The sequence below is a fragment of the Artemia sp. Qi Xiang Cuo genome, chromosome 2 (genome assembly GCF_049724085.1).
Source record: "Artemia sp. Qi Xiang Cuo chromosome 2, ASM4972408v1, whole genome shotgun sequence".
Classification (NCBI taxonomy): domain Eukaryota; kingdom Metazoa; phylum Arthropoda; class Branchiopoda; order Anostraca; family Artemiidae; genus Artemia; species Artemia sp. Qi Xiang Cuo.
Window position 1 is genome coordinate 47426599 of NC_142795.1, and position 17981 is coordinate 47444579.

General features: G+C 36.3%; 1 protein-coding gene across 1 annotated transcript in view; it reads left to right on the forward strand.

Moving 5' to 3' along the window:
* Window positions 1–1246: 1246 nt before the first annotated feature.
* The window catches only part of shop (sulfite oxidase), a 65047-nt gene continuing 48312 nt past the window's right edge, over window positions 1247–17981 (forward strand). Inside the window, exons 1-3 of the mRNA XM_089101359.1 lie at window positions 1247–1357; window positions 3853–4010; window positions 13353–13532. Coding sequence (XP_088957485.1) covers window positions 1320–1357; window positions 3853–4010; window positions 13353–13532 — 376 coding nt within the window. The 5' untranslated portion in view covers window positions 1247–1319. The remainder of the gene's footprint in view (window positions 1358–3852; window positions 4011–13352; window positions 13533–17981) is intronic.

Consider the following 17981-nt stretch of genomic DNA (forward strand, 5'->3'; position numbering starts at 1 on the left):
AGTCGCTAAAGGATTTTGTCAAAAATCTACGCAATTGAACTTAGCATAAACCTCGCCGTCACATAAATGTCACTATGAATGAGCCTATCAGTTTTGAACACCTGAAAAGCTATTTACAAAGCCTTTCAACTTTTAACGCCATTTGGTCCTGTGACGGTTCATTCGCCCCTAAACTTTTATACAGTCAATGTGCAAAGTAAAGGGTTATTATAGACGGTTTATTCCGTGATACCAACTGTTATGCATCATATCATAGCTGTAAACAAATTATTCGAGGAGTGGATCAGTGGATATCTTTGCGGGTTAGGATTACATTAACCCTCGAATGAGCATTTTTAGGTCTTGATTTTGAACTTTTCCTTAGATGTCCATCAGATTAATATGAAGGCAGATTCATCCCCTATCATCCCTTTGTGCGGATTAATATTCTTGGACTATACCTGTAATATGAAAGCTTAGGGCTTGACAATTCCCCTCTTATTGCAGAAATAATTAAATGTAAAAATAAAATATGGGATTACATGCTTATTTGAACAGAGGGGACAGAAGTGGGATTTCCCCAAAAAGCAAATAGTTCCCCATCAATAAAAAAAGAATTGTAACCTGAAAAATTATTTTGGCGTTTCAGATTAGATCCCTACAAGAAACTTATTTTGACGAAAAGGTGTTTTTTTTTCACGAATGATAATCATTTTCAGAGCATTGCTAGTCACAAGTAAAAGCTTAGCAAAAGAACAAGATGTTGGAGAGAGAGGCAACTCCCCCTTACGTTTGGAATAGTCCTGAAGATGTTACTAATAAGAATAGAAAGCAATTATTTGTTTTTCTAGCAAATGAAAATAAAGAACGATGGTAACAATTCAAACAAACAAAAATATTTTGTATATTAGGGGGGCTGCCAGCTGCAACCTCACTAGCTCTCATTCTTTTTACAGTAGAGTTTCAAAGTATTGTAGGTATCGATCATGCTCCTAATACAAATGTAATTGAATTAGAATCCCGTTCCCAAAAAGCAGGAGGGGGGCATTTTGAAGTGGCATCTCCCTGAAATGCAGGATAATTTATCTTCATTTTAAGTCTTAATGCCACTCCTTATTTCCATTTAAAAATTTGCCTTTAATCTATTTATAGTAAAATATCTCAATGACATTACTAAAAAATGTCTAGTCATGCATTCAGAGCATTATTTAGTGCTGATTAACCCGTCCGTCAAGTTTTTAGCTTTATATACTGGTTTAATAAGTAACGAAAGTAGTCAGGTCTGATTCAGGTGAAAAGGATTTTAGTAGATATTATTTTGAATTGGCGAAAACGTGATAATGCTTTCCCTGAAGGTAGGGAGAAGTATCAAAATAAGGTAACATATTATATTTTTGACAATCCGACATTATAATAAAAAGATAAAACCCTAGGCCTAGCTTATGGGTGGTATTAGTGTTGCATTCCAGTGGTGTAATTTCGTCAAAATCCTGGGGGGGGGGCAAATTTGGAGCTAATCTTCCCAAATCAAGTAAAATTCACAGTGAAAATACCCATTGGGACTTCCCAAGATAGCCAAAAGTAGAATTTTACCACAAAAAAGGTACGATATAGGCCTACTAAAGAAAACTGACCCATTCCTGTGGATGCTTGAATTAGGCTAGGCCTATGCAGATTTTTGGAGAAACTAATTTCAGATAAGGGGGGTTCAACTGAAGTCTTGGAAGGGCAGTTTCCCCCTACCCTAGAGTGAATTATGCCACTGCTGTATGTCCACTCTCTAGAAGGAAACACAACACAATTTTGTAAAGTAGCCCAACCCACTTTAAAACAGGTTCAGGAAGTCCCAATCTCCCACCTTCACCCATGTCTTATTTGCAAGGCTGTTAGCATTGTGAAGAAAGTGAGAATAAAAAAAGGGATGGTATGCCTTACATTAGGCTCCAAGCAGAGCAAGAGGTTGAATTTTTTTTTACATTTAGATTGTTAAGATAGCTAAGAATATTAAGATAGCTTTAATCCAAAATTCAAATAAAACATTCATGTATGTTGCAAATTTACTCTACTCCCCCCTAATTGTAAATTATATAGACTACCTTGAATCAAGGCTGTACCCAGGATTTTTTTGGAGGGGGTTTTACTCAAAGATTTTTTTTGGGGGGAGGGGGTTTACACAAAAGAAACTAAAAAAAAAACTTACAAAATTTGTTTATGTCCATTTTTGTTACATGTTTACAAGTCAAACAAACATTTTTTTTTTGGGGGGGGGAGTTCAAGCCCTCCTAACCCCCCTCCCTCTGGGTACAGCCTTGCCTTGAATTGTACATATAATTTAAATTTTCCATCAATTCTCTAAACCATTGAATCAGTTTGAATAAAGCAGTTATGTATTGAACATTTATTGTATATAGGTATGTATAATTCAGGGTGTATATTTCACCTGTAATCATTTTTATTCAGTTCTAGTTAAAACTGAAAGTCTTGGAAAGTCTGGTTTCCTAAACTGTAAGTTTAAGAAAACAGACCTAAGCTTAAGCATGGAATTCTTTCTGTTGTTTCTTCACTTCATTTTAAAATCCCTGTAAATAAGGAACAGGTGAAGATAATAGCCTGAAAATACTTTCCCAGGCTTTAATTTTTCACCATACCTTAATTTGGGATTTATTTTTGAAAGTATATTATTCAACTAGCCCAATAACTGTCTAAGTTGGTTGTAACTGCTAAAACTTTTATTTCCTTTAAATATTGTATAGTTGGGATTTTATACCTATCTTTACCTCAAAAGAGATCATGTTTGGCTTTGAGGTCCTATTGGAGTGTAGATCTTGGCAAGGTGGTTCCCAGCATTTGACCTGATTTTTTTTACTGGGTCCTTCAAGCCTTACTACTAGGTAGAGAAAGTGGTGAATTATGAAGTTAAAAGTACCTTCACAAAATAGTGTTTTCTTTTGGGCTATTTTACAACCTTTTTTGTGATGAACTAATCAAAAACAAAAATATTTTCTAAAGAGAAGTAATCAGTTATATTAAAACCCAAAGTGAGTAACTGTGTTGTCATTCAATAATTCAAAATTGAAACAAACATTTATTACTTAAAATAAATTATAATATTAAACCCAAAAATAGCAGATACTGTTCTGAATGAATAGATGAATCCCAACATGAATAGAAACTAAAATGAATGGTAAAGTTTATCTTAAAATGAACATAAAATCCCAGAAATACAATTATGGCTACCAGAAGTTAAATGCCCCCCTAAGCCTTTTTAAGCCTTTTATTTTTTTTTTCTTCTTCTTCTTCTTTTGTTGTTTGAGGTGTGTGAAGGAGTATAGTGGATTATTTGGATTGTTTTTCTTTTTTCTTTTTTTTTGTTGTTATGGTGACTCCAGTAGTAACTCAGCAAGGAATTATGTATTTTATTTATACACATAAACATATATATATATATATTTTTTTATTATCAGTATTTCTGGTATGCTTAATTTGTGCTATAAATTAGTACTAAAATTTTCTATGTTTTTTCTATTCCTGGCATGCCCCTAGGACAACTTGCCTTTGCAAGGTCATGGCCAGGCTAGAAGAATTAGTTGAAAGACTTGTTTTTTTTTCATGTATTATATATATATATATATATATATATATATATATATATATATATATATATATATATATATATGTATGCATTTTGTCAAGTTCTATTTTTTATTACTAATAAACTAAATGCCAGAGCATCATCTGTGCTTGACTGAAAACAATATGCATTTTCAGTGGTGTGTTTTATTTTAGTTTCTTTCATTTTAAGTTTTCCCTCTCCTCCCCTCCAAACTTTGCCTATGTGCTGCTAGAAATACTAATATACTTAGCCATTTATAGATCCTTGGCAGCATTGTGTAATCATGGTTTTGAGGGGAAAGCTGAATATTCCTCACATGAGTTTGAAAGGCCAACATACAGAAAACACATGTTATATGCCACAATTGGTGTTGGGGTATCTGTAGCCACATTGTTTGGGATTAAGAACAAAGTTCAAGGTATGTTTAAATCAAATTGACTTTAGTGTGAAAGGTAATAATTACCATATGCTTCAATATTCAAATTACTTTGAGATGCACCAACCACCAAGCTCTTGAAATGCAAAGGATCTAGCACATAACCCAAAATATGTGTTTACAAAGAATGAATGCCTTATTTTTCCTAGGGAATGCAGAGAAGTGGTGTTTTTCAGGCTTTGTTTGATGCCACTGGGCATTTAAGTACTGTAGTGCATTGGGGAATCAAGGTACTAGGTAGGAAGGGGAAAGGTGGTTTGGCTGTTTTGGGGATTTTAGCTCAACAAATTTGGATAGGTACAAGAAAAAATATCTGCCAGCCAGGGGGAGTGGTACCATATTGGTGGTTGGTAGACTTACATAAAGTGAAAACAGCATAGAATTTAACTGCATCCAAGGCAAGGTAGACTGTTGCACCACAATCCCACTTGTATATCCCCACTGAAGTTGGGAAGGCCTGCAGGGAGCATTTATTCTCCTTATTCTTAGAATTGTGCTTGTGTGCTTTTACAATTTTATTTGGGCTGATTCACTCCTTTTTTGCTGTTTTGACAAATTGGCCAATATAGGAGTTCCTGTTTACATGTCTTAATGCCATGTTTCCATTTGAAAAAGGACATCATTATCATAGTAGTAGCTGCAGAGTAGTAAAATGCCCTCAACTCACAGTACCAAACATCTCTAAAAAACTGTCTAGTGAGGTAAAAGCTCCAAAATTCATTGTATTAGAAAGTGACCATTTCTATACATATTCAAATGCCAAAAGTTGTTTATTTGTTTTTTTTTTTTGGGGGGGGGTCTAGAAAGGGCCTGGAACTTCCCAAACATGATATCAAATCTTGAAATTGTCCTTGCCAAAAACCCTTAACTGGAAGCAAAAGCAGGTCTAGAGCAAAATATTGGGGTGGGGGGGGGGCAATGTGACATGAGTGCCAATGAAAGGAAAAAAATTAGGGTACTAAAAAATCTTGGGGGACTCTCAGTCCCCTGGACCCTCTTATGACTGGTAGTTGACATCTTAAAAAACAAGGAAACCATTTTTACTTGATTAATACTGATATATCTTATTTTTTTTTTCTTCTTCTTTTTTCTTCCCATGGGCTCATCATCTAGAATAAATGGTAATGGAGAAACAAATAAGTGCTCAAAGAAAAGGTAATGTAAAAAAAACTCACAAGTTTTTTTTTTAATTGGCACTTGTAGCACCATGGTTTAGTGTCATGTGGCATCAAAAGTGCCACTTTCTGATAATTTTTCCGGAAGGGAGTGGATTCAAAAGCCAAAATTGCATTGTTGAAATTACTGCTGTTTAAGACCCAGAAATAGAGATTTTTGTGCCCTGTATCTTAAAAACAATGGAAATCACATTTTTGTATGGATAGTTCTGATGTGTCTTTTATTCCTCTAGGTTATCGCATAGAATGGATGGTCCAAGACTGATATATTTCTTGTGGAAGTAAAGAGCAAACTGAAACTTTGAACAAAAATTATTGTTTTGCAGTTTAGCCTACGCAGCATACACCTGCAAAACTGGTTCAAATAAACTGACTCATGGTTTGTCCGTATATTTGTAGAATTCTATAAAAATATGACATAGGAAATGTGACACCATACATCGTAGTAGCCGCTTTTCAAAAGACGTATTTTTTTTTAAAAGCATCTTATATTATGACAATTTAAAAATCACATTTTATTATAACATTTTCTTTTTGTTGCTTAAAAAATAGCACTAGATATGGCGTTTTCCTATCAAATGAAATCTCTCCCAGCATTCTACAACAACTGGTTCAGTATGATCACAACCAGGAGAAAACGGAAACAAATAGAGACACATCACTGCTTCTCATGTAAAAAAGTGATTTTCCTTGTTGTTGAAGATGAGAAACTGTAATTCTCTTTTTTCGGGTTTTTACCATGATAATTTCAATGATACAGCTTTCGTTTCGACTATTTTCGAGGGGTATCAGGCTATTTGTCGTAATTCCCATAGGTTTGTTTTCTCCATAAACTTTCACTATTAAAATTAGCCGAAATAACAGTTACCAATTATACCGAAAATTCCCTCACCTGGCAGTTTTTTTTCAAAATTTATCTTTAAATGTTTTGTTACTTTGGGCAGGAGTTTGTTCTTTACTAGTTTGTGGCTACTTTTGCAACTATGAGGCTGATGTCACTGGTGTATCTGCTGCTGCTCTAACAACGTAACTGAATAAGAAAAGAGGAACCAACACATGAACAAAAAGAGGAAAATGCATAGGAGCATGAGAACGAAGCAACACAGGAAGGAAGTAGCAGAGGAAAGAACACGGTATCAGACGCAGGAACAAAAACAGGAGCGAGTGAGTGAAGGAATACAGCAACAAAGATACAGGACCAAATAGTGGAGTAAACAAACGAAAAAATTTTTAGACAAAAGGCGTAATTTTGGCAGCACAGAGTTATTGACGTTGGTTTGTTCTTTACTAGTTTCTATTAAAAAAACGGACGGCTTTTTTATTTCTGGGGTAATAGTCTACTAGAAATATTTGGCAAGAAACGGGAAAATAGAAAAAAATATGTATAATTGAAAAATAGCCAAGAACCAAGGGTGATTTTCTGCCAGTGGAAAAGAAAACGAAGCGAAAAGACAAAAGCAGATATTTCGCCAAAGACCACCGCCAAGCTTTCCTCAGTACTCAAAACCGAACAAGCGAAAAAAAGGGAAAAAAACACACACACAAAATTGACCTTTTGCAGTGAACATTAACAAAACAGAAGAAACACTGAAACAAACAAATACCAAGCCAGAATAAATGGGAGACTGTTACAAATTAGATTGGGCAGAAATCAAACTGTAAGTAGTAACTTGGCTCAATGCTAACTGAAACTCTAAAAACCGGAATTTCGACACGAATATATATATCAAAAGAATCAGCTTATTATGCTGATTTCAGATACATAAGTTTTATTAAGTTTAGTCTTACCTGTTAAAGGGAAAAAGCCTGAGAAAATTTGCCTGATTTAAAAAAAACGGGGATACACCCCCTAAAAGTAATAAAATCTTAATGAAAACCATACCATCCAATTCAGCGTATCAGAAAACACTACTGTAGAGGTTCCAAGCTCCTATCTGCAAAAATGTGGAATTTTGTATTTTTTTGCCAGAAGAAAGATTGCAAATGCATGTTTATTTGTTTTTGTTTTTTATTCCAGGGGTGATCGTATCGGCCCAGCAGTCCTAGAATATCGTGAGGAGGCTCATTCAAACGGAAATTAAAAGTTCTAGCTCCAATTTTTAAGTGACCAAAAGATTGGAAGGCAACTAGGCCCCCTCCCCGCCCCTTTTTTCCGAAATCGTCCGATCGAAATTTTGGATAGCCATTTTGTTCATCATAACTGAAAAGCCCAATAACTATTTCCTTTGGATATAACATGACCCCCCCCCCCTCATAGCCTCGGGGGAAAGGTTTTTAAGTTATAAAATTTCCCCATTGTTTACGCATAGTATTTGTTATTGGGAAGTATGTATATATTTTCGTATGGAGGGGGGACGAATTTTCTGCTGGGGGTTTTTCCATGTTGGGATTTTCCATGGGACGGGAGTTTCCAGGGCTTGAACTTCTCAGGGGAATTATACACTGGGGGAATTTGCCAGAATTCCTTAACAAAATTTTTTTATATGTCATGCTTTCTCTTTTTCGTCTCAATTTTACGCGTGGAGTTGTTAAGGGTAATTTTCAGGGGTAAATTTTCACCGGGATTGAATTGTCTAGAGGATATCTCCGTGGGGAGGGAGATTTCTCCGTTGAGGTGGGGCCAGATTTCCTGGCATTATTTAAAAAACGATCAGAAATTAAATTAAAAAAAAGTTTTTTCAACTTACAGTAAGGGGCAACATTAAAACTTCAAACGAACAGAAATTATTACGTACATGAAGGGGGTGCCCCTTCTTCAACACCTTGCTCTTTACGCTAAGGTTTGATTTTGTCCCAATTCTTAAAGAACGACTCCTGAAACGCAAGGGTCATTTAATTAGAACAATAGGAAGTTTTTTAAAAGTACTAAAAAACTTTAGCATAAAACGAGAGCTGTTGAGGAGGGGGCAATCCCTTTCATATACGTAATAATTCTCTCCCTAGCGATTAACTTACCCTGTCTACTGACCTGCTCTTTATTAATGTGTCAAATAATCTTGGTTTAAAATGAGAAAGAATATTACGCTGGCAGAACCCGTCAACAAGGGAAGAAAGAGTGTACGAACACAAGCATTAAATAAATAAATTTCTAAAATCTGAAAATGAAAATGACGAGTTTGACTCTGCCTTGGCCCCCAACGTTTTTAAACATCACTTAGTTCTTCTTGACCAGACACTTTTAATTTCCATAGTAATTGGTTCACCACAATCTTTTAGGGAGGCAATTGAAATTATAAATTACGTAAATAGAGACCTCGCTTTAAACATGAGACAAAAATAGAGAACTTTAAAAACTTTACAAATCCAATGTTAGTTTGAAATATTCGTATATGTACCAATAAGATTAGTGGGAGGAAAGATAGTTTTTAATGTGTTTAAATGATGCAGGTATTCTCCTTCTTCCAGCCCACTTAGCAAGTGAAAACTAAAGAAACGCGTTTGATCAATTTGGGTCTTGGCTCCAAAATTAGAAATTTTCACTTTTAAAATTAGCCTTTTCTTTGGTTGGGCCTAATTCCTAATATGATTTAGTCTCTTAGTCTAGGAATACATAATAGTAAGAAATAATTTGAAGGAAAATTGAGAGATATAGGGAAGAAACCAGAGTTCTACAGGGTTAAAAATTTCTGCCGCGAAAAAAAGGTTTTAAAAGAAAATTGTGACGGTAGCGATTATTATACTTAGATGCAGCTTTGAATAGTGAGTGAATCGTCTTTTTATTTGGAACTTTCGGGTGAAGTATGATATGTCACATAAAAATCAGTGACCGGTTAAGGCATGCCTTTATGGGGCGGGGGAAATGAAATCCTAAGAGATAAAAATAAATAGCATCTATCATTAACGAATTAGCTTTGTACCTGAACAAACTTGACGCCAACCAAGTAAACTCCTTTCTTGCAAGCATCTGTAGCAAACAACCCCCTCTCAAAGAACTCCCACCTAAAGAAGATGAAATATCTAAGATCCCAGTCATTACGCCAGAAGAAGTTGAAAAAAAAAATCTAGCCAAGCTTGATCCGCGTAAGGCGGCCTGTCCGAAAATGGTACCCTCAGCTGTACTGGTTCATTGCGCCAAGGAACTCTGTGTGCCCCTTGCGCCAATTTATAACCAGTGCTTAGTTGAGGGTACCTTCCCCAACTGCTTCAAAAAAGCGTATATAGTGCCCATCCCAAAGGTAGCTAACGCGACTAAAGGTAAAGACCTCCGCCTAATATCAAAGACCTATTTTTCGAAAATCTTTGAGCGATTCATCTTTAACTGGCTATACAACGATATAAAGGAGTCCTTAGATCCCAGACAGATCGGCTTCCAGCCCGAATGCAGCACCATAAACTATCTAGTCACCCTACTGGATGAAATGCTTCGTCACCTAGAGTGCCCAGACTCCTTCATGGACCTCTTGATTGCCGATATGGTGAAGGCATTTGATTATCTGGACCACCCACTCGTTGTCAACGGAGCGAAGAACATGGGAGCCAGACAATTCATTGTAAGGCTACTTGCAAGCTTCCTGAGTGACATACTTCATCTTTTCCTAGATCCCCAGGATTACCTGCGGTACCACACAGGGTACTATCCTGGGCCCGATTGCTTTCGTTATAGCAGTCAATGAGCTACTAAAGAAAAGCCAAACAGGGCCAAGTTTGCTGATGACCTATTTTTGCCTTTCTTGCGTCAACTAGCCGCAGCCAAAGACGAGCTTAAGCTAGCCTTTGATGAACTAATAATGGAGGCTCAGGAGGCTAGGATGGAAGTCAGCAAAGAAAAAAGTATGTGTAAGGCTACTTGCTATGAGAGTGGACTTCCTCAAGAAACACATACGCAACATTGAAACAGAAGTTGTGCTCAAATCAGTGGACTCTGCCAAAATTCTTGGAATTCTTATTGACAAAAACCTGAAATGGGATTCCCAAGTTAACAAGATTGTAAGCAAAGGAGCAGGACTACTAGGATCGTTGGCGAACCTGAAACGCTTTGGTTTTACCACCCTGGCCCGTATAAACACCCTAAAAACATACATCTTACCCGCCCTGGAATACGGTTGTCAAGTCTGGCATCCGTGCTTAACAAAACAACAGGACAAGCAAATAGAGAATATGCAGAAACGGGCTTGCCGCATCATCCTCGGCCACGCCTACAGTTCATACGCGGAGAGTCTCCAGAGGCTCGGTTTCAAAACCCTACTCCAACGCAGACACGAAGCACTCATGAGGTTAGGCCGCCAATGCCTTCTTTGACAACAGCATAGAAGCATCTTACTGGATTTCTTAGAGCCAAGAATTGACGGTCCTGCGACAAGGAGCAAAGCTGCTGTTAAAATTGTCCTGAAACAACCAGCACCGAATTCAAGTCAGCGCTACTTATCTTCATTTGAACCATATTTTGTCGAATCATTGGATAATTGTACATAGTTAATTGTTTTTAGTGCTTTAATTTGATAATGGCAATGCTTTTTTTTGCCAATGGTTTAAATTTATGTTGACAATGTCACTGCTATTTTTATAATATTATGGCGCAGTAAATAAATTGATTGATTGAATCTTTTTTTTCACTTGTTAGTCTTTTCAAAACTCTTTTTTTTTCAGTTCCAAATGGGACTAGGAAGGGGGGGGGGGTATTCAAAATTGGGGTTTTAAGCACCAGTTTAAGTGTTTTCGATCATGGAAAATTCAATGGTAGAATTTTTTTTCAAGCTTTTACACTCCAGAAATGAAACTAAAATCATATTTTGTTGCCATAAGGCATTTCATGGCGAAATTATAAAAAGCGCGTGAATGTTAGTATTAGCTAACAAATATTTTAAACAGTTCTTTACGATGTTCTAGTGCCCTATTAGCACTGGAAAAATAAAAAGAAAAAAAGGAGACTTGTCAGTGTTTCCAGCTTTTTGAAAAATTCCCACAAATTTGTTTCCGCAATAAACTGTTACTACTAAGATGAATCTAAAAATAGCTATAATTCCTGAATCAGCATTAACGGCAAATTTTTCTTGCAAGAGAGAGTTTTTTTAAGTGTTTTTAAGCTTTTGGCTACTATGGGCCATGGTTTTCTCTGTGGTACGTTGCAGCTATTGATGTAACCATGGAATCCAAGTGTGTTCGTGCCCTGGGCATGAAAAGCTTTACTAATTTCAAGTATATAAGACTGAACTATAAATATTTGACTTGTTTAGTTTCATCGCCACAAAAATTTCCTAGGGCAAATTGTGTATATTTAAAAACTTAAAACAACCCAACATTAATTTAAGAAAAACAAGGTTTTTATGATGGAAGCAAAGAGTGAAGTTAAAACCCAAAACAAATAAAGATAATTTATTCATGCAAAGTGTTTCTGTAAAACTGGCTCAAGCAAACCGACACGTGATATCTTCTTGTATTTCTAGAATCCTAAAAAAATTGGCGCTATAATAAAAACTGAGCTTGCTTGAGTTTTTTAGAGAATGCAAATTTTACAAAAAGTTGTCGATATCACGGCCGATGAACGGCTATTGATAGCCTTATAAATCAGTCTTTTTTTTCTGCACCTGCTTAAGGACTTTTCATTTCTTAAGAGAGAAACAAAAATTTTTCGTATGCAGGCCCGTGGTGAAGGTAGACCCGTGGTGCAGGTACCGCAGGTGCCGATCTGCTGATTCTCTGCTTTCGGCTGGGAGTACTATGCGTGTTTAGAGGTAATCGTCCGACGATTACTGCGTTTCCCCTGATTTATCCAGGTATCCATTTGGAGCTCGGTCGACTCTGACTGAGCTTACACAATAGTATTACAGAATTCTTTCCCAAACCATATAATCAGCAACACCAGGACTCGAACTTCTGCCCCGAAGGACATAAGTTCTTAAGTCCATCGAACGTTCTCTTAAGTCCCAAGAGAACATCCTTTTTTTGCATTGGCTTTGTGTTTTCAATAAAGTTCTGGTTTTTCGGAATTTTCAGTGGTGACTCTGAAAAAGAACTGCGAACGAGAATAATGCCTAGCCAACGCAGCATTTCAGAGACTTTAACTGTTTGGAAATCAACAGTATACTCTCAGAAGCTGAAACTCTGGCTGTTCCACAAGAAGGTTTTGTCTGTTTTGAATTGCTCAATGAAATGCCTAAAGTAACTACAGAACAGGTAAAACGTATGACCGCCTTTGAGAATAATTATCTTTGCCGGATCCTAAGGACCAGCCGGAGAGACCGTCTCAGCTATTACGAGATTTGTACCTGCACAAGCTAATCGCTCATCGCCTCTGTTATGAGACAGCAAAGATGACGATACCTTGGACATATTCTCCGCATGCCAGATCACAGACTTCTAAAAACGCTCTTCCACTGGCAAACGGGAGGCATCTGTCACCGAGGAATATCAAGGGAATACGGTCCGTATGGCGTACCAACGTGACAGAAGAGTCCCTCAGACAAGTATCATCCCCGAGTGAGTGGACATTTATGTAATAGCCCAGTCGGTGGTAGATTGGAGGCTATTTAGTGACGTCCTAAGTGCCTCTGGATGCACTAGAGGAATTAAGGTCTAAGATTTTCAGAATTTTACAAAAGGAGATATCATGAGTAAATTTATTCGGGCTAGTCCTATATGTTGATCCACAAACATATGAGTTTGCAGATATATGTTGCACATACTGCGAAGCTATAGTTTTTGTTCGTTTTAAGTTTTAGCTTTGGTCTTTAATTCCGCTAGAGAAACTTTGTTTGTAATATGAAGGAAAACCTACGACCGATAAAACATTTTGTTGGATATTCAAATTTTGCCAAAATTTTTATTGCAATCTAGTATTTTAGGTATTAAGCAGAAAAAACTGGAAAAAAAGCTTCACAAATATTCCTACAGTTAATCGATAATAAAACTATATCAATTAAAAACTAAGAAATATCTTATTATTATTTTTTGAACAATAAGTTTTCATTGAAAAGTGAAGTGTCACATTAAAATCTAAAATGAGGACCTATAAAATCTAAGATACGCTTTTGGTCAACTAAGTTCGGAGAAAAAACTCAGTTAACCTGAAACATCAAAGTCGTATTTGAGTTTATTTTTATAAAAACAGATAATTTTTTTTATATTCTATGAGGTTTTGGTTTGATTTTATTGGCACTTTTTGTCAGTTAATGCTAACTAGATTTAAATTAGTAATTCTATCTTTTTGTAGCCAAATCTATTGCAAAGGATACTTCGCAACCACAGAAGCTAATTGGTGGAGAATTTAGAACAGACCTCCCAGTATACAGAGCTACGGATGTCGCAAAGCGAGATTCTAAGGAAAATCGTATTTGGGTTAGCTATAAAAGGGGAGTTTATGATGTAACAGATTTTGTTGCTAAGCACCCAGGTAAGACAGATTTGATATATTATATGCAATTCACTTGACAAAGAGCTGAAATAATCATCCTGTAGTTTATTAGAATTTTTTTCATATTTATTTTTAGGTATATCCATTTCGTGGAGAAAGCGAACCGAAACTGAGAGGTCATGTTTATAACTTTCGATTATTCTGATTGTGGCGCAGTCCTAAAATCTTGAAATGACGAAGAGAAAAAAGAAATCTGGTATGATTTTAATGTAGATTTGAACTTGGCAATGGCAACTGTCAAATAAGCGCTCATCCATGAAATCCTGTGAATTTCTACGAGTAAAGGAATACCAATAAAAAACAAATGTCATGAAACGTAGTTTGTTACGAAAGACAGTGTTAACTAAAAATTTAAAGGTACATTAAAGGGCAAAGTTTGAGTGGGTAAGGTTTTTGACGGTTTATGACAATATATGATATGATACGTATCTGTCAATGGAAAAAACAAACAAAATATTTACAATATATATAATAAATAAATCAACGATTTAAACCACTCTTCTGGGCTACCCAAGGAACAGACTCAGTGCTGTCGTCGGGGATAGTCTAGTACATATAAAAAAAACAAATGGGCTCTCGTTCAACATAAAAGCCTGCATCACTTGCCATTTATTTTCTGATTTTATCTATTTTCTCTAAGGAACCTATTCGCAAATACTAGAGTCGCCAATTTATCTACAGCGATATCTATCAAATACTAGTCTTTAAGTCTCTTCTAATTCCGCTCAAAAATAAAATAGAAATTAACTTCAATCATAATAAGGATAATGCTTTGATGAAGTAAAATAAAGAAAAGAATAAGGGTAAATTCCTTCAACAAAACAAAAAGCTATATTTACTATTCAATTTATCCTTCATGCATGGCTTGAATTCATTCAGATCTTCACTTTTCTTAAGCTGATACAATACCTTTGAATCATTTTGCGAGCCGCAGCGTTGTCTGACCATCTCAAAGAAAAATGGTCGGTCCATTACCGAATTCTCCAAGAGGACTAGCTATCATCGAAAGCTGTCAAGAATTTGGGATTAGGCTGTGAAATTTGACTAATAAAACAGTGTTTATTTCCCTTTTGTCGGCGAGTTTGTCAATCAAAGTGGGCAAGTGCACAGGGAACTCCCAGAGTTGTCAAATTACACAAATGATAATTCCTTTGAAATGATTTTTAGCGTTTTCTGAGCAGGTATGGAATTTACTCGTAGCTCGAGTGCTGTGACCGTGAAAATCTGACTTCATTTTAAAAATATTCGTAAAACCACTTGGCTTATTTATAGCTTCCCAAGTTGAACCACTTGGCTTTAAATTTTTCAAACTAAATTTAGCTAAGTTTTTCACAAAACAGTAAATATGAATGACTCTTAATACGACTTTTTAAGACATATAATGCGTGAACCAAAAGATATATAGTAAAAAACCTTTACTTAATAGAATTAGCAAATGAAATTAGACCTAAATGTGCAATTCTAGTTGTAGCAAGGCCATATCAAGGGGGGGGGCTTGGGGGGTTTAAACGCTTCCTCCCCCCCCCCCCGAAATGTTTGTCTTACTCGTAAAAACGTAACTAAAATGGATATAAACAATTTTGTTTTGCGTTTTTTGAGTATCTTGGATACAGCCCTGGTTGTAATAGTAGTCACATCAATATTTGTAGGAGTACTAGTCGTAGCAGTAGGATTACTAGTATTACAAACCGTAACTTAGTGATATTAAGCTAGTACTAGTAGCAGTTGTAGTATGCACATAATGCCTTTTAGGCAGTTGAACACCCCCCTCATCAAGCCCTAGAAGTTCGAACTGAATATAATAAGCTGTTGCTGTGATACCGATATGTCCTTTTCATTTTCCGTATGCCCACAGTGCGTTTTAGATTAGTTCAACTCCCCTCCCCCCCAACATTTCATGGAATTCTCATCTTAATACTCTTAGCCTTAGAAGGATTTGCAATAGAGGTAGTAGTTGGAATGGTAGTAGTAATAGTAATAGTAATAATACTATTAATAGTAGTAGCAGTACTAGTAGTAGTGGTAGAATTACTTGTAGTAGTGTGCGCATATTGCCTTTTAGTCAGTTGGTCTTCCCCCTAAGAATTTCCTGAAAGTTCCAACTTAATACCCTAACCCAATCCTGAGATATGCCTTTTTGACAACCTGGACACACATAATTTGGTTTGATGTAGTTCAACTTTCCCCTCAATATTATCTTAAATTTATCCTTAAAAGTATCCTTGATACAGCCCTGGTTGTAGTAGTAGTCACATCAATATTTGTAGGAGTACTAGTCGTAGTAGTAGGATTACTAGCATTACAAACTGTAGTAGCGCTAGTACTATTAGCAGTAGCAGTATGTAAATAATGCCTTTCAGGCAGTTGAACACCCCCCTCATCAAGCCCTAGAAGCAAACAACAAAAGCACGAAGAACAATAGGGAAATCTTTTTGCAAGACAGTGGAGCTAATTTGAATGAATATTTCGGCCCTATGTCCAAGGGCCGTCCTCAGCAAAAAAATATATAAAAGATGAAAGACTCTTTTTATCTTTTTTATCTTTTAAAAAAGTGAGTCTTTTATCTTTTGTATATTTTTGTCTTGCTGAGGATGGCCCTTGGGCATAGGGCCGAAATATTCCTTCAAATTAGCTCTACTGTCTTGCAAAGATTTCCCTATTGTTCTTCGTGCTTTTGTTGTTTGTTATGGAAAGGCAGTGTGGTCTTCGTCGCTATTTGAGCCCTAGAAGTTTGAACTGAATATAATAAGCTGTTGCTGTGATATTGCCAATATGTCCTTTTCATTTTCCGTATTCCCAAAGTGCGTTTTAGATTAGTTCAACGTCCCCCCCCCAAAATTTCCTGAATTTATCACCTTAATTCTCTTAGTCTTAGAAGTATTTGCAATAAAAGTAGCAGTTGAGTAGTAGTAGTAATAGTAATAATACTATTAATAGTAGTAGCAGTAGTAGTGGTAGATTATTTGTAGTAGCGTACGCATATTGCCTTTTAGTCAGTTGGTGTTCCCCCTAAGAATTTCTTGAAAGTTCCAACTTAATACGCTAACCCATTCCTGAGATATGCCTTTTTGACAACCTGGAAACACATAATTTGGTTTGATGTAGTTCAACTTTCCCCTAAATACTATCTTAAATTTTTGCTCTCGTACCCTTAGCCTTATTAGTACTAGTATCGTAGTGGTAGTAGTAGTACTAGTAGTAGTAGTAGTAGTGGTAGTAGCAGTGTTGTATTAGTGGTAGTAGTAATAGTAGTTGCAGTGTAGTATGTACATATCGCCTTTTGATAAGTTGAACACCCTCCTCATGATGCCATGGAAGTTGCAGCTTGATATGGTAAGTCATTCCTATATGCACTTGGTAAGTTTTGATTAGGTTCAAGTTTCCCATCAGTATTTCCTCAAATTTTCACTTCAGTATCCTCAGCCTTAGTAGTTGCTACATACGCAGTAGTTGTAGTAGCAGTAGTAATGGTGTTAGTAGTAGTAGTAATGTTGGTAGTAGTAGCAATGGTAGTATTATTTGTAGGACCGTGCACACAGTGCTTAATACCTTAAGCCATTCTTAAGATACGTCTTTTTGACAACCTGCACGCACGTAGTTTAGTTTGATATAGTTCAACTTTCCCCTCAATATTATCAAAAATTTTGACCTTCATGCCCTGAGCCTTAGTAGTGCTAGTATCAGAGTTGTAGTGGTAGTAGGAGTAGTAGTAGTAGTAGTGGTGTTGTATTAGTGGTAATAGTGACAGTAGTAGCAGTATTAGTATGTATATATCGCCTTTTGATAAGTTGAACATGCCCGTCATTATGCCTTGGAAGTTCTAGCTTGATACCGTGAGCGGTTCCTAAGATATTGTAGATATGTCCCTTTGACAATCTGTATGCACAGGGTATATTTTGGTTTAGTTCAACTTTCCCCTCAACATTTGCTCAAATTTTCACTTCAATATCCTCAGCCATAGTAGTAATCGTTACAGAAGTAATGGTTGTAGTAGCAGCAGTAGTAGTGGTAACAGTTGTAATAGTAGCAGTAATAGTAGTGGTAACGCGCAAATATTGTCTTTTTGGGTAATTGATCATCTCCCTCATTATTCCCTGAAAGTTCCAACTTAATACCGTCAGTCATTCCTGAGTTACACCCTTTTGACAGCCTCTATGCATATAACGTTTTTTAATTTAGTTCAACACTCCTCAACATTCTCTGAAAGCTTTACCTGAATGCCATTGGTATTTTGGGACACTAAAAGTCAAATATGCTCACCTCTTCCAATAAAAAATACTATATGTAAACAATGGATGAATTGCATAACTTACAGTCCTTACCGTGAGGGGTTGACAACCTCAGAGACATAGTTATTGGACATTTAAACTATGCTAAACAAAAATGGCTATCACACTCTTGACTGGATGTGTTTGGGGAATTACTGGG